The sequence below is a fragment of the Sander lucioperca genome, chromosome 9, assembly GCF_008315115.2.
Source record: "Sander lucioperca isolate FBNREF2018 chromosome 9, SLUC_FBN_1.2, whole genome shotgun sequence".
Taxonomy (NCBI): domain Eukaryota; kingdom Metazoa; phylum Chordata; class Actinopteri; order Perciformes; family Percidae; genus Sander; species Sander lucioperca.
The window spans coordinates 14,933,568-14,960,562 of NC_050181.1; the positions used below are offsets into that span (position 1 = coordinate 14,933,568).

At 41.2% G+C, this 26,995-nt stretch overlaps 3 protein-coding genes and 2 long non-coding RNA genes across 7 annotated transcripts in view; 4 read left to right on the forward strand and 1 right to left on the reverse strand.

Moving 5' to 3' along the window:
• LOC116047011 overlaps positions 1-26,995 on the forward strand; it is a 204,357-nt gene that overhangs the window by 50,721 nt on the left and 126,641 nt on the right. The gene's annotated exons all lie outside the window — the stretch shown is intronic.
• On the forward strand, positions 661-4,555 carry LOC116047009 (thrombomodulin-like). The gene is made up of 2 exons (XM_031295497.2): positions 661-3,817; positions 3,848-4,555. The coding sequence occupies exon 1, from the start codon at positions 885-887 to the stop codon at positions 2,355-2,357; it is 1,473 nt and encodes a 490-aa protein (XP_031151357.1). The 5' UTR covers positions 661-884; the 3' UTR covers positions 2,358-3,817; positions 3,848-4,555.
• Positions 5,599-7,776, forward strand: LOC116047008 (thrombomodulin-like). Of its 2 annotated transcripts, XM_031295495.2 has the most exons (2): positions 5,599-7,174; positions 7,208-7,776. In XM_031295495.2, the coding sequence occupies exons 1-2, from the start codon at positions 5,757-5,759 to the stop codon at positions 7,443-7,445; spliced, it is 1,656 nt and encodes a 551-aa protein (XP_031151355.1). In that variant the 5' UTR covers positions 5,599-5,756; the 3' UTR covers positions 7,446-7,776. The 2 variants fall into 2 exon arrangements, with proteins under 2 accessions (XP_031151355.1, XP_031151354.1); XM_031295494.2 differs by having other exon boundaries at positions 5,599-7,776.
• LOC116047012 lies at positions 8,845-25,792 on the reverse strand. The gene is made up of 3 exons (XR_004104293.1): positions 25,761-25,792; positions 21,767-21,769; positions 8,845-9,076 (listed from the first exon to the last, which is right to left on the reverse strand). It is a non-coding gene; the product is annotated as an uncharacterized LOC116047012 (long non-coding RNA).
• On the forward strand, positions 10,210-18,913 carry tlr5a (toll-like receptor 5a). 2 transcript variants are annotated; one of them, XM_031295493.2, is made up of 5 exons: positions 10,210-10,431; positions 11,128-11,187; positions 12,222-14,499; positions 16,011-16,099; positions 17,886-18,913. In XM_031295493.2, the coding sequence occupies exons 2-5, from the start codon at positions 11,140-11,142 to the stop codon at positions 18,129-18,131; spliced, it is 2,661 nt and encodes an 886-aa protein (XP_031151353.1). In that variant the 5' UTR covers positions 10,210-10,431; positions 11,128-11,139; the 3' UTR covers positions 18,132-18,913. The 2 variants fall into 2 exon arrangements, with proteins under 2 accessions (XP_031151353.1, XP_035861489.1); XM_036005596.1 differs by lacking the exon at positions 11,128-11,187 and having other exon boundaries at positions 10,392-10,431.

The window sequence follows — 26,995 nt, forward strand, 5'->3', positions numbered from 1 at the left end:
TTTACTTAAGTAAACGTACTAATACCACACTGTAATAGTATGTAAGTAGCATGAGGAAGTATTCAAAGTAATTACTCAATGCAGAAAAGTCCTCACATTTTAGAGACTGGAAACGATCCAAACTGTTGTCGGCAATTTTTTTCAGCTGGACTTGTAGGCTGTTATATTGTTGGGTGGTTTAATTTATAATAACACATCGGATTATATAAACTACAGGTCTTTTGTGTGCAAACATTTTAATTTGTGAAGTAACTAGTAACTAAAGCTGTCAGATTAATGTAGTAGAATAAAAAGTAGACTAGAATATTTCTCTCTGAAATATAATGGGAGTAGAAGTAGAATGTTGTATGAAAATAAAAGACTGAAATAAAGTACAAGTACCTCAAATTTTACTCAAGTACAGTACTTGAGTAAATGTACTAAGTTACATTCCACCACTGGTATTTAAGAGGGTGGAGGTGTTCAGCAGAGATCCCCCTTCCCATATGAATTTCATGGGAATATCATCTAAATCGAGAAAGGGAAGAGCCCCTCAGGGGGAGAGGATTATGGGATAGCCTGTTCATCTCTCTCTTAATAAAAGTTAACTTTCCCGTACGCGCGTGTACGTGTGTGCGTGCGTGCGTGCGTGCGTGCTTGTGTGTTTTGATGGGCTAGTCTCTTTGAGATAACGCTTTCGGACAGCTTGGGGGTTGAGCAATCAGACCGGGGCTTAAACCACTGGCCTGAACGGAACTTCCTTCCTCCGCTGGTCGGGACGTAAAAAAAAAAAAAGAAAAGAGGCTTTAAATGGGGACTAAGTTCAGCTTTTAGTCGCTACATCAGCTTTCACATCGTCCAACACAGAGGCTTACACCACGGGTAGCTTTTCTAACATCGACATCATGATTCCTACAACTCACGCGCTGCTCATTTGGGTGCTTTTCCTCTGCGCGCAGGAGGAAACGGTTCAGTCCCAACGGGGACATTGCACCGGGAATCAGTGTTTTGCCCTTTTCCAGGAGCTCGGGGACTTTGCTGAAGCACAGAAAAGGTGCAAGGACTCCGGTGGACACTCATTAATGGTCAACTCGGAACACGTAGAGAAGCTACTGAAGAGCCCGCTCAGCGGTAGTTACTGGCTGAAGCACGACAAGAACGCTGCGGCGGGTAGCCAAAGCTGCCCCTGCATCTCCGTGTCGGAGGGACGGAACATCACGATGTTGTCGAAGCCGTGCCGAGACACTCTGGACGGATTCCTTTGCCTGTATACATTCGATGAGCCTTGCAGTGGCTTGCAGGCAGCCGGAGACGCAACGGTAAAGTACACTTACGCGCCTATGGACTTTGAGATGGAGCTGGACGACAAGGAAACGTTCCCCCCGGGAACCATCGCCATTGCGAAAAAGTTAGACGGCAAATACTTTGACTCGAAGCATTTGTGTTTCTCGAGCCGTTGGCTGAAAGCTCCCTGGAACTGTGAGGTGCTGCAGGGCGGCTGTGAGTACAACTGCAGCTCTACAACAGGCGGCTGCGTCTGTCCCGCGGGGGAAATACTCCATCCCAACAACATCGCGTGCACTGACTCGTGCCAGTCGAACCCGTGCACAGGTGAGGGCGAGGAGTGTGAAACCACCCAGACAGGGTTCACTTGCACGTGCAAAGATGGCTTTGAAAAGGAGGATGGAAAGTGTGTAGACGTCACAATCTGTGAAAAGTGTGAGCACGATAAGTGTGACAAATCCAATGGCTCTTATAAGTGTGCTTGCCGGAAAGGGTTCAGGGTTTCCCCGCATGACCCCACAAAGTGTGAGATGATCTGCACAGAGAGAGACTGTCCAAGCATATGCGTCCCTGATAATGCTAACGAGTTAAAGTGTTTCTGCATTCATGGCTACATTCAAGACGTGAACCCAAATGACACACTCTTCTGCACTGACATTGATGAATGTGAGAGTGGTGGGCATGATTGTGCCCACCAGTGTGAAAATCTACTCGGTAGTTACAGGTGTTTGTGCAATGAGGGGTTCAAGCTGCTCCCCAATAACTATGAGTGTGTGCAAGAGCAGGAAGAAGATGATGATGGATCAGGTTCAACTGCTCCATACCCCTCACCAGCTAGCCCCCGCCCAGCCACAGTAGTACCCTTTTACATCAAGACCGGCAGCGCCATGGGTATCACCGTGTTCATAGCGCTGTGTGCAGTGCTGCTGTATTTCCTGATCCGAAACGTGGTCAAGCGTTGCGGCAAATTTGAGCTTTCCTCCTTCAAACACCCAGATATCGATATTTTCTATCTGCAGCAGGTGACCACCGAGACGTATAAGAGGATGTCCTTCGACAAACAGTTTAAAAATGACTCACCGACGATACTTTAATCACACATTTTTAGTAGGCCGCTTTTCATGGCACATTTCACTGTTTTCTTTCCTCAGAGACGTCAAATATGGGACTTTTTTCCATAGGCACTGTTCATTGGAAACTGTTTATTTATCTAAAAAGCTGCAATCTGTCACATACTGTAAAGTCGTAGCAACCCAGTGTGGATTTTTAAAAGAAAACAGCTTTCCGCTTTTTGAATGTGAAATAGATATTTATATGGAATTGTTGTTTATTTGCCTTATAGGCTCCTTATCAACCTTTTGGTTGCAGAAATAGACAAAATGGGGGTTCTCTAACAAGTGGGAACGTTTTAGAGTTATAATATAGGGCTGCAACTGACGATTATTTTCATCGGTTATTTTCTCGACTCATCGATTAGTTGTTTGGTCTTTAAAATGTCAGAAAATGGTGCAAAAATGTCGATCTGTGTTTCCAAAAAGCCCAACATGACGTTCTCCAATGTCTCGTTTTGTCACACCTAAAATCTTTACTGTCGCAGAGGAGTAAAGAAAGTAGAAAATATCACATTTTAAAAGCTAGACTAAAAAGTTACTCTAACCGACTTATCAATTATCAAAAGAGTTGACAACTAATCGACTAGGCTTTGCAGCTTTATACATAACAAAAAAAAGATGCTGTTATATGTTAAAAAGTATCATAGTAATGGTACTTAAATGTTACCATGGTCACTTTTTCTTATTATAGACGCAGTCTCCTCAGACAATTACAAATCCAGCAATATAAACCATTTTTTTTGTCTTTGAAAGACAAAATTCTCTCCTAACAGCAGCAGCTTTATGTTTGATTGCACTGTGTTGCTGTCTAATGACTCTCTATACTGCACTGTAGTTAAGTTAAAAAGGAAAACAAAACGTGCCTTGGTCTTTGCTTGAACTCTTCATTTTGCATTCAACAAGTTTAATTTTGCGTATCACAAGTATGCGATATAATGAATGTAACATTCCACATATTGGTTGTAATATAGCCTATACTGTATTTGTGATCAAGGGCGCAATTTAACGGGGGGGGGGAGGGGCGAGAGATGCATTTTTTCAGAAGGCAGTATTGGTACATTTTTTATTTTAAACAGAACACTAAAAATGTTATAAAAACATACAGTTTTTGGTTTAATTGAGGACCCAAGAGAAATGTTACGTTGTTACTCGGTCAAAATAACCACATATTGGTGTGGCTGAATAACCCAATGGAAATAATATAATTTTAATCTCCAAAAGTGCAAGAGATAAAGCAAGTTTATTTCTTTCATACTTTGTAACATATTAACATGTAAAAATGCATTTAGCTCCACACTTGTCAGCAAGTATTTGTATCTGTGCCTGTACTAACTGTATCACCTTTGGAATTTAAAATTCCAACCATGTTTGTGAACTAGTTCTAATAACTGTCTGTAAACCGTCTTTATGTTTCTTATTTTTTGGTAAAATAACACTATTTAGTAGCCTTTCGATAAAAGGAGCCAAAAAAGTTGTCTTTCGTCAAATGCAAATTATGTTTTTTGTTTTCCACTGGCACGACGACTGCTCATGAAAATATGTTCCATGGCTCTGCATTTGGATGTATGACATTTGAGACAGATACATAGTGTCTATGTCTAGTAACTATTTAATTTGGGATGTATAGGTTGCGTTAGGAACTGTTTCCGATGCATATTAACTCATGGCGGCGCGTACTCAGGCTTTACGTACCATTTTCACATGCATATACCTGATGGGTATCATTCCAAAAAGATAAATCCACATTCCGAAATATCCAATGTTTAGGTTAGTTGTAGACTTAAAGATATTGGTATGTCTGTGCATACTTTGGAGAAAAAAAAGTCCACATTCTGTTCCACTTGAACAGTGAATTGTGACTCTGCAGGTCTTGATTTGGGAACACACTTCATTCTGAGACTACAATAATCTGTGCCTTGTTACCACTGACATTAACATGAGCTTGAATGTTGTCACCTTGACTGTATAACTGATTGCTCTCGGAGCCACAGATGCTGTGCTGCCGGCTTTGAGAGGACAGCTAAACATGAATGTAAAAGGATGCTGCTATGGTCTACATATATGAAAACACAAAGTTCTAATATGCCCATCCACTACTGTATATGTCTGTATAACAGGCTTATTGCAAGCTTTCACTTGTTGCAGTGTTTCATGTTTGAAATAAAGTGACTTAAAGTTGGTGTGAGAGCTACAACATTTCCATTTATACTGGTGTATATATAGATATATAGATATATATATACACTAGACATTTAGCTGACTTTATTCAGAGCAATTTGTAGTGCAATACTGAAATAAGCATGATCCCAAATATTATAGAGGCAAGGAGAGCTTGTAAGTCACAGTGCCTCAGCAATAACGGAATAACCTAGGCCTGCAACTATTTCAATGGCGATTAATCTGTCAATTATTTTCTTGATTAATAAATTAGTTGTTTGGTCTATAAAATGTCAGAAAATGGTGAAAAATGTCGATCAGTGTTTCCCCAAAGCCCAAGATGACGTCCTCAAATGTCTTCTATGGATTGGATTTTGGATTTTTTTACTTTTTTCCTTAAAAAAATGACTCAAACCCATTAATCAATTATCAAAATAGTTGGCGATTTATTCAATATTTAACAACTAATTGATTACTTGATCAATCTTTACAGCTTTAGAATAACAGGCGAGAGGAAGAGAAAAGGGGGGGGGGGGGGAGAAACTGAACAAAAAGAAAATAAATAACTCTCCTTTGTATTGTCACTGTTTCCTCTTTCTCCTTATAACATACCACATACTGTACACCACAGTCAGAGCTGGCGGAGGTCCATATACTACACACAATAGTGGAGTAAATATGATAGAAAATATTCATCTTTACAATTATATTTTTGCTAAAACAAGCAAAACAAATCTATTTCTGCATGCCACTGCTGCACAATTGTCTCAGATTACAATAAACATATTTGAAGATTTCTATTGTCTTAACCTCTTCCTTCCTCCCTATGATGAATTTCATGTTTAGGAAATGTCTTAAACAAGTTAAAAACTGTGTTGGAAAAATGATGTCACCCAACTGTCATAATTCTAACATTAAGGACAACTAGATTTAAAGTCTAACCACGAGAATAGACGCCTTCCCATTAAGTGAAGGGTGGAGTTGGGAGGGGCTACTGCAAATAGTTGGGTAGATGCCCCCCTTGCGTGCGCGCGGCTTCGCTGCGTAGGGTGCGTGCGTAAAAGCCGTGCGTAATTGGGGAACGTTTCTGAAGGGGACAGCGAGCAGCTCGGCGGGGTGATTAAGATCGACTTCCTTCCTCTGCCGGAGCACTAACATGGAGTTGGGGGGTTATAAATGCCAGAAAAACATTTTCTCGAACAAGCAAGTCTATAGACTGCCGCAATGCACGAGAACTTAAACGGACACAGCCGCGGTTCAAACATGAAGGAAGTAACGGGACTCTTTGTTTTTGTGTTGACTTTCCTGGCGGGCAGAGCCGACGGGATAGAGCCGAATAGCGGATTCTGCATCGGGACTCAGTGCTTCACTGTGTTCCAAGAACCCAGCGACTTCACAGCCGCGCAGACCCAATGCAGTGATCAGGGCGGTCACTTAATGACGGTGCGATCGACTGTATCCCATGATATTCTGTCTATCTTGTTGGGGAACTCGACGGGGCGCTTCTGGATCGGTTTACATCTAACGAGCGGCTGCCCAGACGCCGCTGCTGCGCTCAAAGGCTTCCAGTGGGTGACCAAAGATAGCGTAAGTGACTGGTTCAACTGGGCGCCGAGTTTTGACAGCAGCTGTTCTTCCCATCGCTGCGTCTCAGTTTCCCCAGAGGACGACTTGAAATGGATCCAGGAGCCATGCGAGGAAGACGTGGACGGGTTTCTGTGCGAGTACAGTTTCAGTGACCCGTGTAAAGATCTAACGGTTGCAGATGGCGAGACCGTCACATACAGGACCCCCATGGGGATTGTGGGCGAGGATCTGCTGTCTTTGCCGCCTGGGAGCACCGCTATCCGGATGCCGGCTAAGACTAAATACATCTGCTTCTCGGAGCAGTGGCTGCAGGCGCCCTGGAGCTGCGAGATACACCTAGGCGGGTGTGAGTACAAATGCGCAGTGACCCCCAACAATGTGCCCTCCTGCTACTGCCCCCCGGGTCAAACGATCAACCCTGCGAATAAAGTCACCTGCGAAGCGAGCGCAGATGATCCGTGTCTGCCTCTGCGCTGCGCGCACGCCTGCTACAAGAAAGGAGACTCCTACGCGTGCATGTGTGACCACGGCTTTAAGCTGGCGCGGGATGGCAGGTCGTGTACAGACTTCACCGACTGCAGGGACAAGCGCAAGTGTCCCGGGGAGAACTTCAAGTGCGTCAGCGTCACCGAAGGGTTTCAGTGCGTGTGCAAGGACGGATACAAGATGAGAGGCGGCCTGTGCGTTGACGTGGACGAGTGCGCGTCCGCTCCGTGTGAGCACCGGTGCGCCAACAGCCCTGGTGGCTACACGTGCTCTTGTGATGACGGATATAAAGAGGACCCAAAGTCATCTAATAAGTGTATTCTCCACTGTGGGAAGGAGGAATGCGCCGCCGAGTGCGACCCGAACGACCAGTTCCAGTGCTTCTGCCCTGAAGGTTATATATTAGAGGAAAGGGAGGGGCATTCGTTTTGTATAGACCTTGACGAGTGCTCTTCTGATAATTGTGATCAGGGTTGTAAAAACACATTCGGCAGCTATGTGTGCACGTGCTATGCGGGGTATAAACTAGTTGAAGAATTCCGGTGCGTAAAAAGAAGCGAGGGTGATGGGGACACGGATGGAGGGCTGGAGGGCTCCGGTGCGGGCACGACTCCGAACATGCCCACAGTATCAGCCGCGCCGTATCCAGAGCCTACCCGGCAGCCGTCAGTGGTGACAGTGGGGGGTCTCGTGGGGATAATAGTGTGCACCGTGTTTGTGATTGTGTTGGTGGTTTGTCTGGCTCATCACATCCTCAGCGGCAGAGGGAAGAGCGCAGGCGAGCTCAAAGCTCCGGAGGGCGAAGCGCACGGTTTACACCAAGTGACGAGTGATGCGTAGAAGAAAAAGAAGGGGGGGGGTGGAATAAATAAAGCAAGACATGTGAATGTACAGAAGCCTCGGAAACAACAGAGACATTTTTGGACAGGTTTTTTTTAAAAGCCTTTTTACAGTAAAATAATTAGGGAGACAGTAATGTGGTTATGATGCCACAGGAGATGCCACACAAATAATACATATTCAAGATTTCTTTGAGGATGGATATTCATTGCCTTAGGACTGGCTCTATGTACCATTCAACTCACATACACCACATGCAGTGTAATAAAACATGACAGAGAACTTTTTTTTCAAGTTTGTGCTGGAACATTATTAAATTATAAAAATGTGAGTGAAGGACTGTTTTTCTTTTGATAGCTCTCAGCAGTGGTGGAATGTTATAACTAAGTACATTTACTCAAGTACTTAAGTACAAATTTGAGGTACTTGTACTTTACTTAAGCCTTTTCTTTTCATGCCACTTTCTTTCTTTCTACTCCACTACATTTCAGAGAGAAGTATTGTAAAAAAAAAAATACGTTTTATTATAAATTAAACTTCCCAAAAATATAAATGGCCTACAAGTTCAGATGAAATGATTAGATGATTAAAAACTTAGTTGATTGACAGAACAGTTTTGATCGTTTCCAGTTTCTAAAATGTGAGGGCATTGAGTACTTTTACTTTTAATACTTTAAGTACATTTTACAGATGGTACTTCCATACTTTTATTTAAGTAACATTTTCAATGCAGGACTTTTAATTGTAAGAGAGTATTTTCACAGTGTGGTATTAGTACTTTTACTTAAGTAAAGAATCTAAATACTTCTTCCACCACTGTCTCTCAGCTATTCATGATACTGGCTGACTGCCCCACTCTGTGGAGAAAGAAGTGAATTACAGCTCAGCCGTGAATAAACAAGAGTTCCATGGAGAGGTTTATGCCTCAACGCAGAGGTCCAGGGTTCGAGTCCGACCTGTGACGATTTCCTACATGTCTTCCCCTCTCTCTCTCCCCTTTCTCACCTAGCTGTCCTGTCAAATAAAGGCGGAAAAGCCCAAAAAATAATCTTAATATAAAAAAAAAATCAAGAATAATAAGTATACTTACATTTTTATATATATATTTACATTTTTATGCTGCAGAAGTTACTCTCTGAAACCTCAACACAGTAGTGAGGTACTGTACTTAAGTACAAATTTGAGGTACTTTACTTTTTTCTTTTAATGCACTCAATAATGAATGAATTGGCAACAATTTGGATTATTATTTCATGGTTTTAGCTTCTCAAATATGAAGAGTGGATGTTTTTCCTTGTAATTCCTCTAATAACTTATTAAATGGAATCATTTTGAGGTTTAGACTTTGGTTGGACAAAACATGAATTGTCACTTTGGGCTCTGGGTATAATTGTGACCGCATTTCTCACTGTTTTCAGAATTTTTACAAACCAAACAATCAATCAATCAATCAAATCAATCAAAATGTCAGCATAGTTATTTGTAGTTAATGACGTGGATCCGAAATGAGGTCATTTAAAAGTCGACCAATAGCTTTGTGGTACTTGATAAAGGCCTAATGATGATGCCCACAGCCCATTTGAAATGGTGTCTTGATAAGTTGGACATATCGCTATCTGAAATGAGAAGTACTGTACTTAAGTACAAAAATGTGTCAAGTGTGGAGCGAAATGCATGTTTTCATGTTAATATGTTGCAAAGTATGAAAGAAATAAACTTGTTTTATCTCTTGTATTTTGGAGATATATATAGGCCTATATATATATAAAATGAAATGTTAACTCCATTTAACCCTATAATGCTTAAGATTTCTAGATCTCCTCTTGGACACTCCAAGCTCCACTATGTACTGTTATCACTTTTAAAGATTTTATACAGATTTTTGTTTTCAGTTTTTAAGTTATTCTCATTTCCATACTCTCCATTCATTCTGGAGAATCAGATACTTGAGTCTTTTCTTTTCATGCCACTTTCTACTTCTACTCCACTACATTTGAGAGGGAAATATTGTACTTTTTACTGCGCTACATTAATCTGACAGCTTTAGTTAGGCTAGTAGTACTTTACAATTTGTGTTTTATTACAAATTAAACTACACAACAATATAACGGCCTACAAGTCCAGCTGAAATGATTAGAAACACTTGTGTTTGGATTGTTTACAATTTCTAAAATGTGTGGATTTTTTTTCCATTGAGTACTTTCACTAATAATACTTTAAGTACGTTTTCCTTACGATACTTACATACTTTTACCTAAGTAACATTTCAATGCAGGACTTTTACTTGTAACAGAGTATTTTTTTTACAGTGTGGTAGTATCCTACTTTTACTTAAGTAAAGGATCTGAATACTTTTTCCACTACTGGAAATTGCATACACTATAGTCACAATCCTTTTTTCAACGGGTGGAAATTCTCGTGTAGATGTCTGTAATCGTCATTCTTACTGGTGAAATAGGAATTACTGAGATACATCTGTAAATCAGTTTCGACTAGCCGAAATGTGATTTCTATATGTCAAAATAGGTTTGTAACATGTCCATTTTTTAAACAGGAATCCTAAATTAACATTTTAACAAAACAGCATTTTGAAATGTCGAAATGTCATTGCCACTTGTGAAAACTAGGCCTATTTAAATCGCTACTACTCCGCCCTAGTACCTAGCCTACTGACTACATGTTTAAAGGGCTTTGCCGTAGAAGAGTTACGAGCGTTAGAAAGTTAAAAGTTGGTAACGTTAGGTGTCGCCACAAATGAAGCATCCCATAATATGTGGATCTACTGCAACAACTGGGGCGATAAAATGTGAAACGTTTTCGAAAGAGGAAGTGGATATTTGGTCATTTTGGGAAATTGCGACATTTTCCAGTTCTGTCTGAATGACAGAAAATCAATAGTAGGCACGTTGAGGGTTTCAGAGCAGATAGGAGCCGCAGGGCGACTCACAGGAGAAGGGTTTTCCCACTTTTCCCCACACCAACACAGGTAAGATTTTTACTCCATTACCACTGTAAAAAAAAACAAGTTATAAAGAATATTTGTGGCCAGGAACATATGTGACGGACTCACACATGGACTGTATTCGAGTAGTTCTCACCCACTGTTAAAAAATAGCCTACAGTGTGCAATAAATATGGCGTGTCGCTCTGCCTGTTGTTCACTAATAAACTAGCTTACTCGAAAACTTAAGTGGGCTACAGCTCGATGGTAATTAATGCTAAATTATGGAAAAGCGTACAGTTACATCAGGCATAAAGGTGAAGCTGCTAACGTCGGCAATAGCCGATTCAATGCTTTCACGGTGATACGCAGAAGAAGTGCCGTTAATGATGGAAGTTATAAATCCGGATAGGGAACACATACAGCAGGCGGGAGGGGTAGTAGCAGTAATAATCATTGCAGTGACTCATTCCACTTATTAGCTCAAGGCAAACATGTCATCTACTCGAATGGAGCATTATTATAAACGCTCATGTCATTCGTGAATGGTACTGAGCAGTGTACCATGAACCTGCCAAAGCAAACAATCTGACCCAATGTTTCCCTTTTTCCTACATACCTTACTAAATGCTCACATACCTATCTGTCCTCGCTAATATTTGCACTGCTGAGCCTGTGTAACAACATCTCATCCTTTAAGTTTTGCTAATTTTTTGACTTTCTCTCTGGACATCCTGTTAGGGCGAGGACAATATGTGGACACTGGCTCTTCAGGTGGTTGTCATTGGTTTATACCTACAGGTATGTGTACAACATTTGGCTTAAACTGGATTAGTTGCAGGGGCGATTCTAGGATCAGACCTTTAGGGGGGCTCGGCCACTGATGAGAATGTGGCATGGCAATGTTGTTTTTTGACACTATTAACACTATGATGGAACTAAACCTGACACTTTATGAGTCACTGTAATAACAACCAATTTGACGCAATGTTCTAACATTCAGCAATTTTAGTTGCTTACGTTTCAATGTGGGATCTAATCTGCGCCATGCAATGACCAACTTCTTCTCTGGGGACTACCAATGTTACACTTCACAACCGTCTCCTGCTCTCCCTCTGACAGATTACATAGAGACTCAGCCAAATGGCGGGAGTCTGGCACAACCACCTCTGATTGGACAACACTATGTTTCTGTTAACCCTTTCCTTGACTGGGTTACAGGTGCATAGCATAGGCGACAGACACACAGGATATTAAACCAAGCCCTTTGAACCTGTAACTGTTTGTCCTCTGTCACTAACAAGACAAGTTTGCAAACTCTTACTTGAAGCACTAGAATTGATTAAATAAAAAAGGAAAAGTTTTTTTATTATTATCATTTTTAGGGGGGCTGAGATGAAATTTAGGGTTTGAGCCTCCTTAAAAAGGGTCTAAAATCACCCATGACTAGTTGTACTTTGTTTAGTAAGAAGAATAGTTAGAGGACAGTAACCACAAATTAATTTCAAAAAAATGTAATGGTAGTCTGATTCATATTCCTGCCTGACAATAAATAAAGACAAAGTTTGATATTTTAGGAAATATGTTTATTTACGTTCTTGCCAAGAATCAGATGAGAAGATGGACCACTCTTAAATCTGTATGATAAATCTCTGTGTATTGATACAGTATTGCCATGGAAAATATCGCAATACTATGCTGTATTGATTTTTTTTTTCCACCCCAAATATATATATAATAATATAATATAGATTGGTATCAATCTTCTCATCCAACTGTCAGCCAGAAAGCTAATAAGTGTATATCCTAAAATAATGTAACTTTCCTACCTGCAGGTACCAACATGCTACCCATCATGCACTTTGTACAACCTTGTGGCTAATTGCGGCTTCCAGCACCACTACTGGGTTCCTGCTCTGCCTCCCAACATCACCCACCTGTTCTTGGAAATGAACTACATCAGTGAGATCAACAGCAGCTCACTCAGAAGCTATGACCAGCTGCAACAATTAGATCTTGGAAACCAGAAGGTGCAGCTCGTCATAAGGAACAACGCTTTCCTCAGGCAGAGAAAACTGACCAGGTTGGTCCTAGGCTCCAATCGTGGCCTTCAGATGGAGCCAAGGGCTTTTGCAGGACTGTTCAATTTACAACACCTCTTTTTGGATTATTGCGATTTGACAGACTCCATACTAGCGGAAAGCTACCTGGAGCCGCTTTTGTCCTTAGAAACGCTTGATCTCTTCGCTAATAAAATAGTGAGACTCCGGCCAGGAATGTTCTTTTCAAAACTCACACATTTCACACAGCTAAACCTCAAACTGAATAAGATCGAAAGCTTATGTGAAGAGGATCTTGTTGGTTTCCGGGGGAAAAACTTCACACTCCTGAACTTGCAATCCAATCACTTCAGGTACAGTAGAGATTTTGACTGGGAAAGATGCGGGAACCCTTTCAGAGGGATGGCCTTTAATATCCTTGACCTATCCAGCAATGGGTTCGACTGGGACATATCAAGACAATTCTTTAAAGCGATAGATGGTACTCCGATTGCTCATCTTAGATTCTCTGGCCGCATGGGCAAAGGCTTTTCATACGACAACCTTCCCGATCCAGATGAAAGCACATTCGAAGGTCTCATGAACAGTTCAGTTGAAATTTTAGATCTATCTAGAAACGACATATTTGCTTTGCAGAAAGATCTTTTAAGTCCTCTAAAGGATGCAATAATTATTGACATTTCCGTTAACAAAATCAATCAGATTAACAAAAATGCCTTCAATGGTCTTCAAGGACATTTACGAATGCTCAACCTGTCATTCAACCTCTTAGGAGAAATATATTCTCACACATTCACCTATCTGACAGATCTCCGGGTGTTGGATTTGTCTAACAACCATATTGGTGCATTGGGAGACAAAGCATTCAGTGGTCTTCCAAAATTACGAGCATTATATCTGACCGGAAATTCACTGCGAAATCTGGGCACTCCTGCGCAATTACCAAACTTGGATGTTCTTCTTTTAAAGGACAATAAGTTGAATTCTCTATACAGAATCGATGAATTGGGCAGGAACAGTATCCATGTGGACGTTTCAGACAACAGATTAACAAATTTACAGGATGTTTATTGGATGTTAACTCAATTCAGTCGTCTCCAAAATTTATTTTATGGTGGCAACATCATCAAGTGGTGCAGTCGGGAAGTGACAGTACCTTATAATAATAGCTTGCAAGTGCTGGATCTGCATGACAGTTCACTAAATATACTTTGGGCACAGGGGCATTGCCTCGACCTGTTTGATCAGCTAGAGAATCTGCTCGGTCTAAATTTAAGCCTCAACTCCCTTGCGACTGTCCCACAAGGTATTTTCCGCGGTCTAGGCTCGATCATAGAGATCGACCTCTCCTCTAATGCTTTAACCTATTTGCAGCCGGATCTCCTTCCAGCCAGCCTGCAAAAACTCGACCTCTCAAACAACTTTTTGGCCTCCCCAGACCCTATGACTTTTCGGTCTCTCAGCGTCCTCAGCCTGGCTGACAATCGGTTCTACTGCGATTGCAAACTGGAGAGCTTCCTGACGTGGCTGTACGTGACCAATGTAATCTTCCTGAGCCCCGTTGAGGAGTACAGATGTGAGTTTCCAGCAGCCCTCCAAAATCTCCCTCTGCTGGATTACTTCGCGATAATCGAACCGTGTGAGGAAGACGACGAAAAGGCCGTCCAAGATCTTAAATTTGCTCTCTTCATCTTCTCCACTCTCCTCATTATCACTGCCATCCTCAGCGGGATTGCTTACGCCCGTCTCCGAGGGCGCATATTCATCATCTACAAAAAGATCGTCGGTAGGGTTCTCGAAGGACCAAAACCGCCGCCTCCTGTGGACAAAGTGCAGTACGATGCCTTCTTCTGCTTTAGCAACAATGACCATGGGTGGGTAGAGGCTGCTTTGCTGAAGAAGCTGGATAAGGAGTTTTCAGAGGAGAACCTCTTCCGCTGTTGTTTCGAGGCCAGAGACTTCCTGCCAGGTGGGGATCACCTTTCTGACATCAGAGATGCCATCTGGGGCAGCAGGAAGACTGTGTGCGTTGTCTCCAAAGAGTTCCTTAAAGGTACAGTTTTTCTGACTTTGATTTGATACAGTTGGAAGTTTAGTCTGCCTAATCTTTTGACTTTGACATTGTTTTCTTTTCTTTCAAGGAATAGTTTGACATTTTGAGAGATACATTCATTCCTTTTCTTGCCAGTTAAATGAGTTTTTGGGAAACGTAACACCCCCTGAAAATCTTTAACGTCACTTCTCCTTGCCAAGAAATCGTTCAGCGCACAACTCCGTTTAAAACCACAACTTTTACTTTAGAACAGCAGTGTAGCCAGAAATATTAATTTAGATGGGCCTGTGGGATAAAATGTGAAAGAAACGAAATGTGTCCTCTGCATTTAACCCATCATATACTGCAGCAGTGGGCAGCCGCCCGATACCAACTTCAATTCTTTTTTCCAGTGCTTTTTTGGTTGGGGGACAGGAGTACTAACCTAGCATACATGTTTTTATTGGGAGGAAACCGGAGAACCTGGGCGAAACCGACGCAAACACGGGGAGAACGTGTAAACTTTCAACAGAAAATCAAACAACAGGTACTCAGCAGTGCTACATGCTGTGATTCACCAGTGCTAACCACTGATCTCATTAAAACATGATTCAGAATATTTGTCTACTACACATTGTATCAACAACAGGCGACTAGTTTTGTCCACTGCTGCTTAGCAACATGTGATAAGAAATATATGGTGGCGGAGGCGAGCTGCAACATTATTTCTTCATTTAATCCTGCAATGATTTCCCCAATAACATTGTAGCACAACTGTTGCATACAACCAATGTCACACTTGTGAAATGTGGTGTCTGCAATGGTCTACTCACTGAACATCTGCAACATTACAACTACATCACGTCAGATTATCTAATAGCATGGGTAGCCACACAACCATATATTTTGTTTAGCCTATAAGCTATTACACAATGCCACTAGTCCTACATGGCAAAAACAAACTGCAGCGTTACACTCACATTAATTAAGTAAGCATCACTATTTGATTTTCCAAATAATTTCAATAGTGTAAGAAATAATATTACGATTTCTTTTATTTGCAGCCAAGTTATAAATTTGTTATTATTATGCAGGGCGTGTCATCTTCAGATTTGTTTAACACAGGCACATCCTGGCTGGTAGGCAGATTTTTTTAACCTTCGGACAGAGCCAGGCTAGCTGTTTCCACCTGTTTCCATCTGTTTCCATCTGTTTCCAGCCTTTATGCTAAGCTAACTGTCTGCTAGCTGTAGCTTCATATTTGACGAACAGATATGAGAGTGGTATTGTTCTTGTCACCTGTCAGCAAGAAAGTGACTATACGCATGTTACAAAACATCGAACTGTTCCTTTAAACAAGCCACTGACTGCAGTCCTGAGTTTCAAAGCTAGCGCGCCAATTTGCACCATGGCCATAGTAAGGCTGTTTCTCTCTCATCTTTCTTTTCACTCTTCTCTGAATTCTAAAATGAATTACCACATAAAAAAATGAAAAAGTTTAAAGAAACTAACTGGGTTGTGCCTCTTTCTAGATGGTTGGTGCTTGGAGGCGTTCACTCTGGCCCAGGGCCGGATGCTGGAGGAGCTGACAAACGTCCTGATTATGTTGGTGGTAGGGAAGGTGTGTATAAGGCTGCTGAGTTACTTTCTTTATATCCATTCTCTGGGGGTTGGCAAAAGTCATATATAGAAATTTAGGATTTCTTTATGTGGGTATATTTACTTCAAACCTGCAATAACTGATTTTTTGGCCACTGGGGCAGAGGAAAATAGCTGTTAGCAAGCAGTAGCCTATTTACACATCAATGAGATACAAAGAAATATTAGCATTTATTTGGTGTTTTTTCTGGCCACCCGACAAATTTAAGTCCAATATTCACTCTTCTTTTAGTTCTGGTTCTGGTCCCGGGAATTCCTGAGGGAAAATCTGTCTCTTTAGCTGCTAAATGCTACACTATGTTCACTAGCTAGTCGCTAACTTTGTCTTTCCTGCTGTTTGGTGCTGGGCAGGTGGTGCACAGTGGGTCTTAGAGCATTTTCGCTGAAAGGTAGTCTGCTGCCAAAAACAATGCTGATGAGAACAGTGAGGGTGAACCAAGACAGTACAGTTGTGGCCCGTAAAACCAAAACAATGGGTTGAAAGACATTATGAAGCGCCATGGGGCTGAGGGAGACTGCGGAGTCGGGCGATAGTGCTCTGTGGGCTCATTATCCACAACAGACAACTTTAACACGCAAGTAGTCATGTGATTCATTGTTAATACAAAAATATTCAAGAGCTGCTTTAAAGAGTAATCTAACCCCAAACCCAATTTTTTTTTGTTAAACCGGATAACTGGTATTGGCTCATATTTGGTGCCAGGTTAAGTGTAGTGCAGTGGTTCCCAACCTTTTTGGTCCCAGGTCCCCCCACAGCCCTGTCAGATGAACTTGTGTACCCCTTCATCAATTCCCAATGTATGTTCCAAATGTATAACACTATTTCTTATATAAAAGTGGATATTATTTTATACAATTGAACTGTTTATATTAAGGTTGGTTTGGTCAGCAATCCTACTACTACTTCTAGGCTGCTACTACTACTACTTGGAGGGAAGCTGAATGTTTCAACCGTATATCCATAAGCCATTACTTTTAGCTAACTATTTCAACCGTTAGCTAACTATTTCAACTTCTAGCTATTTTAACCAGTTCTCCATTACTTTAGCTAATCATTTGAAATGTTTAGTCATTACTTTTAACTAGTTATTTCGACCATTTATTCATTATCTTTATTAAACATCCTGTGCTCGCTTGCTAACTAGCTTTCACACGCCCTTATATAACTGCAACATGTAGTGTTCAGGTGTTACAGCTGACTTCATGTTAATATGTGGATGTATTTTCAATCAAATCACAATTTCTATTTTTTTTCAAATTAGTTGAGATACTCTACAATCTTTCCAAGTACCTCCTGGCAACTGCAGAAGTACCCTCTGGTTGGGAATCCCTGGATCAGTGGATAAAGGGCAATGTAGTACCTACTTTTCGCCAGTAGATGTCAGGCTTCATACGGATTTAAATTAACATCAGAATCAGAAAAAGGTTTATTGCCACAATAAGTTACACTTACGTGGAATTTGCCTTGGTGATTGGTGCATACATAAACAAGCAAACATATTAAACATTAAAATGAAATAAACAATCAATACAGAAATAAATGTATACAAAATAGCTGTTTGGCTTGAGTGCAACATGTGCAAAAATATATATAGTATGTCATGGGAAATTGGCATTGCTTTACATAGGGCAGAAAACTGGTGCTGTGCAGTTATTTTCGTACAGAAAATAGAAATTTTAAATAGAATGTAAGTCCTTTGATTTTCACAACTGACTTTTATCTCCATTCTTACACAATACAACTCAAGGTGGCTCACTACCAGCTGATGAAGTACAACGCAGTCCGAGCTTTCGTCCAGAGGAGAGAGTACCTAATCTGGCCGGAGGACCCTCAGGACCTGGAGTGGTTTTATGAGCGGCTCGTCTCACAGATACTCAGAGACACGAAGGTGAAAGCGCTTGCAGAAGACAAACCGGAGCCTGCACAGTCTGACATCCAACCTCAGAATGAGGACAGCATCCAGCTTGAGAACATCAGTGCACTTGCTATGTGAACTCTGACTGATTGAAGAAACCCTATTTTAACCAAGATAAAATAAACCCCGCTGAAGTGTTACTAGTAAACTTGTACTCAGGATCCTTAGCAGGATGAGGAAGATGTTCTCACTGAAATGCCTTTCTGATTTTTTAAGGAAAAAAGTCAAATGGGTCCCAACATTCAGAGGAAGAAAAGGCAAAGACTGCTAAAAAAAGCCCTTTGTTTTTGAGTTCCACGGAACCAGATGTAAAACATGTCCTGTCCAGTTTTTACTTTTAATTTCCATGTACTTTGATGAAATGTGGCATAAATCAATATATAATTCCTTTTTTAATTTTTTTGTTTCTGTTGTCATCTTTTGTTATAAAGCACTCCATGACCCAACGACATGTACAGTATAACAAAATGATTGTGGGATTTGTCAATGTTATCATGTCAATGGAATTAATAATGTATGTAATGTAACATTAACGTGTGTCCAATTGATTAAGTGTAATTCAAATTCAATTCAATTCAAAAATGTGATAACAATGTTTGGTAAGCATTTGGCAGCCGTTCTCACTAATGTTGGTGCAAATACGGCACTGATCATCCCTACTAGCTTGGAGGAGGAAGCAAATCCCCAGCACGTCTTTGAAATGTAGAAGAGAGAAAGTTCTTTAATCACGGCTGGTGTAGCATAACTGCAGCTCAAGGCAGACTAAACATGGCGTGTTGATACAGTGATTGGCCAGTTTGGCTTGTAAATATAAGAGCTGCTGTTGATCTTATGATCCCTATGGTACATAAGAACATTTGTGTGCAGAATTGCTTATTTGTTCCCACTATACAGAGGTGTCAAAGGTATTCACATTCATTACTCAGGTAGAAGTATAGATACTAGGGGTTTAAAAAAGTATCAACTCAAGCTTTTTACTCAAGTAAAAGTGTAAAAGTACTGGTCTCAAAACTACTTAAAGTATAAAAGTAAAAGTAATGTAAGGGGAGAAAAAATGCCATTAAGGACAAAAGCTACCCCACCTCCACAAAAAAAACATTTTTCTAAAGGCCATAATGACTATAATGTTATATTAAAATGTTAATGTTGAAAAATCCAACCATTTCGAAAAATTCTTCCAGGTACGGCCAGGGATGTAGACGGGTTGGCTGGTTTTCCTGGCTACCAACCTCCTCGCTGGTGCTTAGTTGGGACATTTTACTCAAGGCGATGCCACAGACATCTTTGTAATAGGCTACAGTACATACGTCTGCTATTTCCTTGCTGTGTGACGTGATTTGTCTCATGTGCAGGTGCGATGGATCACGTACAAACCAATAGGATGTCGGAATGGTCTGTGTTTATACTTCTCATCCAACCACAATCAAATTCACTCTATCCAGATGGCGCGATTTATCTGGATAGGTTGTTTTTTTTAACGATGACAAGCCGGAATGAAAACAAGCTGAACTGAAATAGGCGTAACGAGGCTATTTTTAAAATGTAAGGAGTAGAAAGTACAGATAATTGCGTGAAAATGTAAAAAAGAAAAAAGTAAAAAGTCTGCTGTAAAATAATTACTCCAGTAAAGTATAGATACCCAAAATTTCTACTTAAGTAAGGTAACGAAGTATTTGTACTTCGTTACTTGACACCTCTGCCACTATATCACTTTGTATGTAAAGTGTTTTTATTAATTAACTGAGGAAGGCTTTTTAAACAATTAAAAAGGTTCATCATCCAGCTGGTCCATCATGTGGAGTGGTGCCACACTTGATTCCTGAGTCTTAAAGTTATACCAGAGATCTTCAACAGGGGGTCCACGACCCTTAGGGGGTCCTCAGAGTTACTCCAGGGGGGCCACCAAACTATGTCTGCTAATTATTTGATGAAGTTGTTGTTTTTTAAAATTAAAATGTCTGAAAATCCAACATAGTAGCAAAGATACATTGTCCTATTCGTAAAATAATGTTACACAACATTGATGATGCTTACTATAGTTTAGGTAGCCACTATGGTAGCCATCCACAGTCATAGTTAAGCTTAAGGATTCACTGTGCCGTCCACATGTATGTTTAACAAATAAAACATGATGTATGAATAATTATCCATCAACCCAGTTTAATATGCAGCTCAGTTTACAGTAGATGTAGAAGGGGGTCCCAGCTCCGTCTCTCTTCCAGCCAGGGGGGTCCTTATCCTGAAAAACGTTGAAGACCTCTGAGTTAAACGATCTAATACAATAATGTATTTTTCATGGTTTGAGTAGAGTAAAATATATCTCAATGTATAAGATATATTTTCATGGTTACATCCGAATTTCTACAACATACTTTTTAATCTATTCAATGGGATTTTCTGCTCCAAACTATCCTAATCACTGCCTTGGGTTTGGTTCACCCAACCCAAACCTACTTACTTAGCACCTACTACCTACCTGCCCAGGGACTACGAACATAAAATAGCCATCCATCCATCCATCTTCATTCCCTTATCCGGGGTTGGGTTGCGGGGGCAGCCACTCCAGCAGGGGACCCCTAACCTCCCTTTCCCGAGCCACAATAACCAGCCCCGAATGGGGGATCCCGAGGCGTTCCCAGGCCAGGTTGGAGATATAATCCCTCCACCTAGTCCTGGGTCTTCCCCGAGGCCTCCCAGCTGGACGTGCCTGGAACACCTCCCTACGGAGGCGCCCTGGGGGCACCCTTACCAGATGCCCCAACAACCTCAGCTGGCTCCTTTTCACGCAAAGGCACGCAACTTATTTTTCTGACAACATACAAAACATACAATTCGCAACATGAACACATCCCTCCCCCCTTCATCACCACCACCCACCCAGACTACAATCAAGAAAAGATGACACAGTGACTACAATATTCAAGACCATTCAACAAAATAGACAATATGCCATAAACCAAATAAACATATATGTATAAGTGACAACACCATAAGCCCATCATACACGTCTCCCCCCAGCACAAAGCTTCTTAGGAACCCTCTAGAAAGCTCAGATACTTTCCCCATTTTCTAGGGTAGACATCCAACCTGGCAACCTATTTATGTGACATTTAGTTCAAACGTCCCCACCCTAGCCATCTCACAAGACCACTCCTGGATTGACGGCACCCTTTCATTCCTCCATCCTCTTAAAATAATCTGTCTGGCTATCATTAAACTAGTCTGGACCCAGATTGCACTGGGTTTCACAGTCGACAAGGGCTCCTTTTAATGACAGTATTTTATTATTATCACAGCAACTGCAAACGGAAGCTTCTCTCTAAGCACTTGGGTTTGTTGGACTGTAAGATGAGAGTCAATCTGGGGTCAGCAGGTTTCCTTTTATTTGAGCTGTGTGTCTGAAAACAGGAAGCTACTGGGCAGAGGAAAGCTTCCGTCCTGTTGGCCCCGGCCGCCTGCATCCTCCCAGCCTTTATGAGCCAGCTGTTCCCGACATTACAGCCTGTCTGTAGGCTCCTGCTGCTTATTCACTGTGGACAGTCCATTAATCTGAACACAGTACAACATTAACATCTGTCTGGGCTGCTTTTATTATGCAGTTGTTTACATTTCTAAATTTTTGTACCATTGTTGGAATTGAAAATGCTAGTTCCACCAAAATGTGGTGGGTATAAATTGGATGTACATACAGTGAGGAAAATAAGTATTTGAACACCCTGCTATTTTGCAAGTTCTCCCACTTAGAAATCATGGAGGGGTCTGAAATTGTCATCGTAGGTGCATGTCCACTGTGAGAGACATAATCTAAAAAAAAAAAATCACAATGTATGATTTTTTAACTATTTATTTGTATGATACAGCTGCAAATAAGTATTTGAACACCTGTCTATCAGCTAGAATTCTGACCCTCAAAGACCTGTTAGTCTGCCTTTAAAATGTCCACCTCCACTCCATTTATTATCCTAAATTAGATGCACCTGTTTGAGGTCGTTAGCTGCATAAAGACACCTGTCCACCCCATACAATCAGTAAGAATCAACTACTAACATGGCCAAGACCAAAGAGCTGTTCAAAGACACAAAATTGTGCACCTCCACAAGGCTGGAAAGGGCTACGGGGAAATTGCCAAGCAGCTTGGTGAAAAAATGTCCACTGTTGGAGCAATCATTAGAAAATGGAAGAAGCTAAACATGACTGTCAATCTCCCTCGGACTGGGGCTCCATGCAAGATCTCACCTCGTGGGGTCTCAATGATCCTAAGAAAGGTGAGAAATCAGCCCAGAACTACACGGGAGGAGCTGGTCAATGACCTGAAAAGAGCTGGGACCACCGTTTCCAAGGTTACTGTTGGTAATACACTAAGACGTCATGGTTTGAAATCATGCATGGCACAGAAGGTTCCCCTGCTTAAACCAGCACATGTCAAGGCCCGTCTTAAGTTTACCAATGACCATTTGGATGATCCAGAGGAGTCATGGGAGAAAGTCATGTGGTCAGATGAGACCAAAATAGAACTTTTTGGTCATAATTCCACTAACCGTGTTTGGAGGAAGAAGAATGATGAGTACCATCCCAAGAACACCATCCCTACTGTGAAGCATGGGGGTGGTAGCATCATGCTTTGGGGGTGTTTTTCTGCACATGGGACAGGGCGACTGCACTGTATTAAGGAGAGGATGACCGGGGCCATGTATTGCGAGATTTTGGGGAACAACCTCCTTCCCTCTGTTAGAGCATTGAAGATGGGTCGAGGCTGGGTCTTCCAACATGACAATGACCCGAAGCACACAGCCAGGATAACCAAGGAGTGGCTCTGTAAGAAGCATATCAAGGTTCTGGCGTGGCCTAGCCAGTCTCCAGACCTAAACCCAATAGAGAATCTTTGGAGGGAGCTCAAACTCCGTGTTTCTCAGCGACAGCCCAGAAACCTGACTGATCTAGAGAAGATCTGTGTGGAGGAGTGGGCCAAAATCCCTCCTGCAGTGTGTGCAAACCTGGTGAAAAACTACAGGAAACGTTTGACCTCTGTAATTGCGAACAAAGGCTACTGTACCAAATATTAACATTGATTTTCTCAGGTGTTCAAATACTTATTTGCAGCTGTATCATACAAATAAATAGTTAAAAAATCATACATTGTGATTTCTGGATAGATTATGTCTCTCACAGTGGACATGCACCTACGATGACAATTTCAGACCCCTCCATGATTTCTAAGTGGGAGAACTTGCAAAATAGCAGGGTGTTCAAATACTTATTTTCCTCACTGTAAATGTAATGTAAATGTAGGTCTAATATGGTGAAGTTAATTTCCATGTCTTTTTTTTTATTATAAAGCAGGTCAAGGTGCTATACAAATACTGTGAAAGTATCAGACCGCTCAGTTCAGGGAGAAACGTACACAGTCTGTATTCAGAAACGGTGCCTTTAAATCTATAGTTTGTAGTTTCTGTCTCCCCCATGAGGAATTCTAAGTAACGACAGCAACACTGTCGGCGCGTCCACATGATACAAGCCTTCCGGTGATCGCGCACAACCCCCACCCCTCCACGCAGTTGCTAGTAGCCAAGGAGGACACGGAGAATTAAAAACAACATGATGGACTCTTCAGAAGAGGTAATTATCTTCACTCGATTATCTATGGGGCCCATGGAGCAGCCGCACAGAGACCTCCACCGGCCGAGTCGGCTACTTCCCGAGCACTTCGGCATCCTTCAATGGGAATTAAATGATTTAATCATGAGGCTTTTCTAGACTTTCCAAAGGTTATCAGACCGAATGGGTCAAATGTAGATAGTGAAAGTTATTTAATTAAGTTATTTATTATTTTATTTGCAAAAAATGTATCCACTGATTTACAGACGTCTTTTTAGTCAAAAAAGTACACGAAAAGTCTTTTTGGGCCCATGGCATCGTGTGATGGACACACAAGTTGTAATTCCACTGTTTGGCCGCTATGTCAAATTGGCTCAAAATTCGGCGTGCTTCCTGGGGGCCTGTCAGGACTTCCATACGATTGTGATGTCACAACCGTATGGAAGACTGTGTAAAAAGAACTATACTATGAATAGGTAGGAAGTGCCGTTAAAGTCATTCCCCGGCAGCAATGGCGTTGCAGAGACACCAAGAGTGCAGATGGGGAAGGAGGGGGCATTAAAGAGACAGGCGCTTAAAACGGAGCGCTTCAGACAGAGCTAGATCAAGCTTTTCCCTTTTTGAACAGATAAATTACTATTATTACTAATTTACATTCCATTTACATTGTTTAAGTAACTACTATTTATTGATGTATCAGTTATAATTTGGACTTGCCTTGATGTCTTTCTATTAGTTCCAAGTCTCCATAAACAGATTTAAAAAAAATAGAAAAATAAAAAAAATGATCTGCTCCTCTATTGAACAAACGAGATAAAAGAAAAGATCTTCTATAAATCTGGACCGGTCTGTCAGCCCCACCAAAATGTAATTTGAAAAGTGGAAGCAAATGTTTGCCTTGTAAACCAGCTCTCCAGCTCTGCGGCCTCTTCACAGTTATTTCAGGCCTGCAGAATATACTTAGAACAGACACACATGCTTCTGAGATTCTCCCTCGCAGGGAAATGTAATAAACCCTGCCACATGGCCATAGCTAATATTTGACCTCTGTTTAAGCAAATATAATTACAGGGATGCTCACGCAAGCCAGAGGAGGGATCCTCTGAGGTGAAGTGGACTCATCTTCACTGCAGTGATTGAGAGGACGGAAACTGACACAAACTGATCTCTATGAGCCAAAATTAGATCTCTCCTTCAGCATCAAGCGAGCCCAGTGTGGGTGGTTTACTTACGTAATATGTTTCATAGGGCTTGCTTGTTTGTTTGTGGAAGTTTGTTCTGGGGTTAAGGGGCGTGACAGAGATGAGAGGAAAGAACCAGCCAAAGCATAGCGGTACTTTTCCTCTGACACCACCACCAGCCTGCCTGGGGTGAAATGTTCTCAAGCTAGAGCAGCATTTGTGCATCATCTGTCCATTTTCCAGCTGCTTTTTTTTTTTTTTTTTTCGAGCCAAGGTTGTGGTGGAAAGTAGCGTTTCACGTTGAAAACTAATGCAATGTGATAAGTTAATCATATTTCCACAGAAGTGCCCCTCTGCAACCACAATGGAAAAAGTGGCTGGGACGCAAAATAATAAAACACTAAATTTGAGATGTCAAAGCAGATAGGGAGAAGGCGATTGGCTGCGAGATTCCAAATCAAAAGAAATGCAGTGAAATGTGGAATCTCTGGAGTAGCCCAACTGCTCCAATGGATTTTCATCCAAAGAGTGAAAATGACTATTGGCGAGCCAAAAAGAGATCTTTAACTAACTTGAGTTAGCCCACTGTGGAACTTACAGTTAACTCACGGAGACCACATTCCACCAGTGGTGTAGTCTACGTGATACGCAGGTATACGCAGTATACCCACTAAGAAAGCTCCAGGATTTCCATATACCCACTTAAAAATTCCCAGTGACACGCAACAACATACTTTCCATTATATTTATGATATATTTTGAATTGTCATTGTGTTTTTCTTTTTCACATAGGCTAAAAAAAGGTATTCCCACCGTAAATTGGTGCATGAAAGTGTATCCAAATGCAGGAAATGAAGTCGTTGATGCTCCAAACTTCCCTGGGGGAGGACACCCAGAACCCTCCACTATGATATGCCCCCCCTAGGAAGACAGTGGTGGAATGTAACTAAGTACATTTACTCAAGTACTTAAGTACACATTTTCATTCCATGCCACTTTCTACTTCTACTCTGCTACATGTCAGAGAGAAATATTGTACTTTTTACTCTAGTACATTATTCTGACAGCTTTAGTTACTAGATACTTTACGCAAGATTTTTGCACACAAAACACATGTAGTTTATAAAATATAAATTAAACTAACCAACAATATATAAAAAAGAAAATATATATATATATATATATATATTTATTTATTTATTATTAAGCATTGAGTACTTTAACTTGTAATACTTTAGGTGAAACTTCGATACTTTTACTTAAGTAACATTTTCAATGCAGGATCATTACTTGTAACAGAGTATTTTTACAGTGTGGTATTAGTACTTTTACTTAAGTTAAGGATCTTAATACTTCTTCCACCACTGTAGACAGCTCAATAAGGGACTATTTTGACTTTTGGAAAAATGTGGACTTCTATTGGCCATGCTCCTCAGTTGTTGGTTTGTGTGAAAAGAAAATTACTATAAGCAGCCTGTGTCAAGTAACTACTGGGCAAATGACTTCATCTCCAACTGCACCGGTCAAGCTCTACATTTAAAGACTGGTCATACTGGGCAGCTGCTAAATGAACTAAACCTGCAATATCTGAGGGTGGGCCACTTTCATTAGGAGTGTTTCTGGCCACCTAGTCTCGCATTGCCAGACCTTCCTCCACAGCGCTGCGGAGGATGGTCTGGCTAGTCCACACAGCATTCTGGGATGAGAGAAAACGTGCTCTGGTTTATTGGCATTTCTTTAAACCAATCACAATCGTCTTGGGCGGCGCTAATCGCCCGACGGAGCCACAGTGCCTCTGCAAAATAGGTCTAACAAATATAGCTTGTTTTAGTCGTGCAACAGAAAACTCAGATTGGACAGATAGTCTAGCTAGCTGTCTGGATTTACCCTGCAGAGATCTGAGGAGCAGTTAACCATAGTCCTCAGAAATCCACCGGAGTTTAGAATGCCAACACAAAGAAAGAGGAAGGTGACGGACATCCGGTGGAATTTCCGGCGGCATCTGAACAATCATCAAACATCACTAACCTCATGAATCAATTTTTTTGGTAGAAGTGATATTTCTACATGGCAAATAATTTCCTAGTAAGTGTTGTAGAGTCATAGAAAACCAACAGACCCAACAGTCATGACATGCATGCTGCTCATTCTGTGTAATTTAATCTG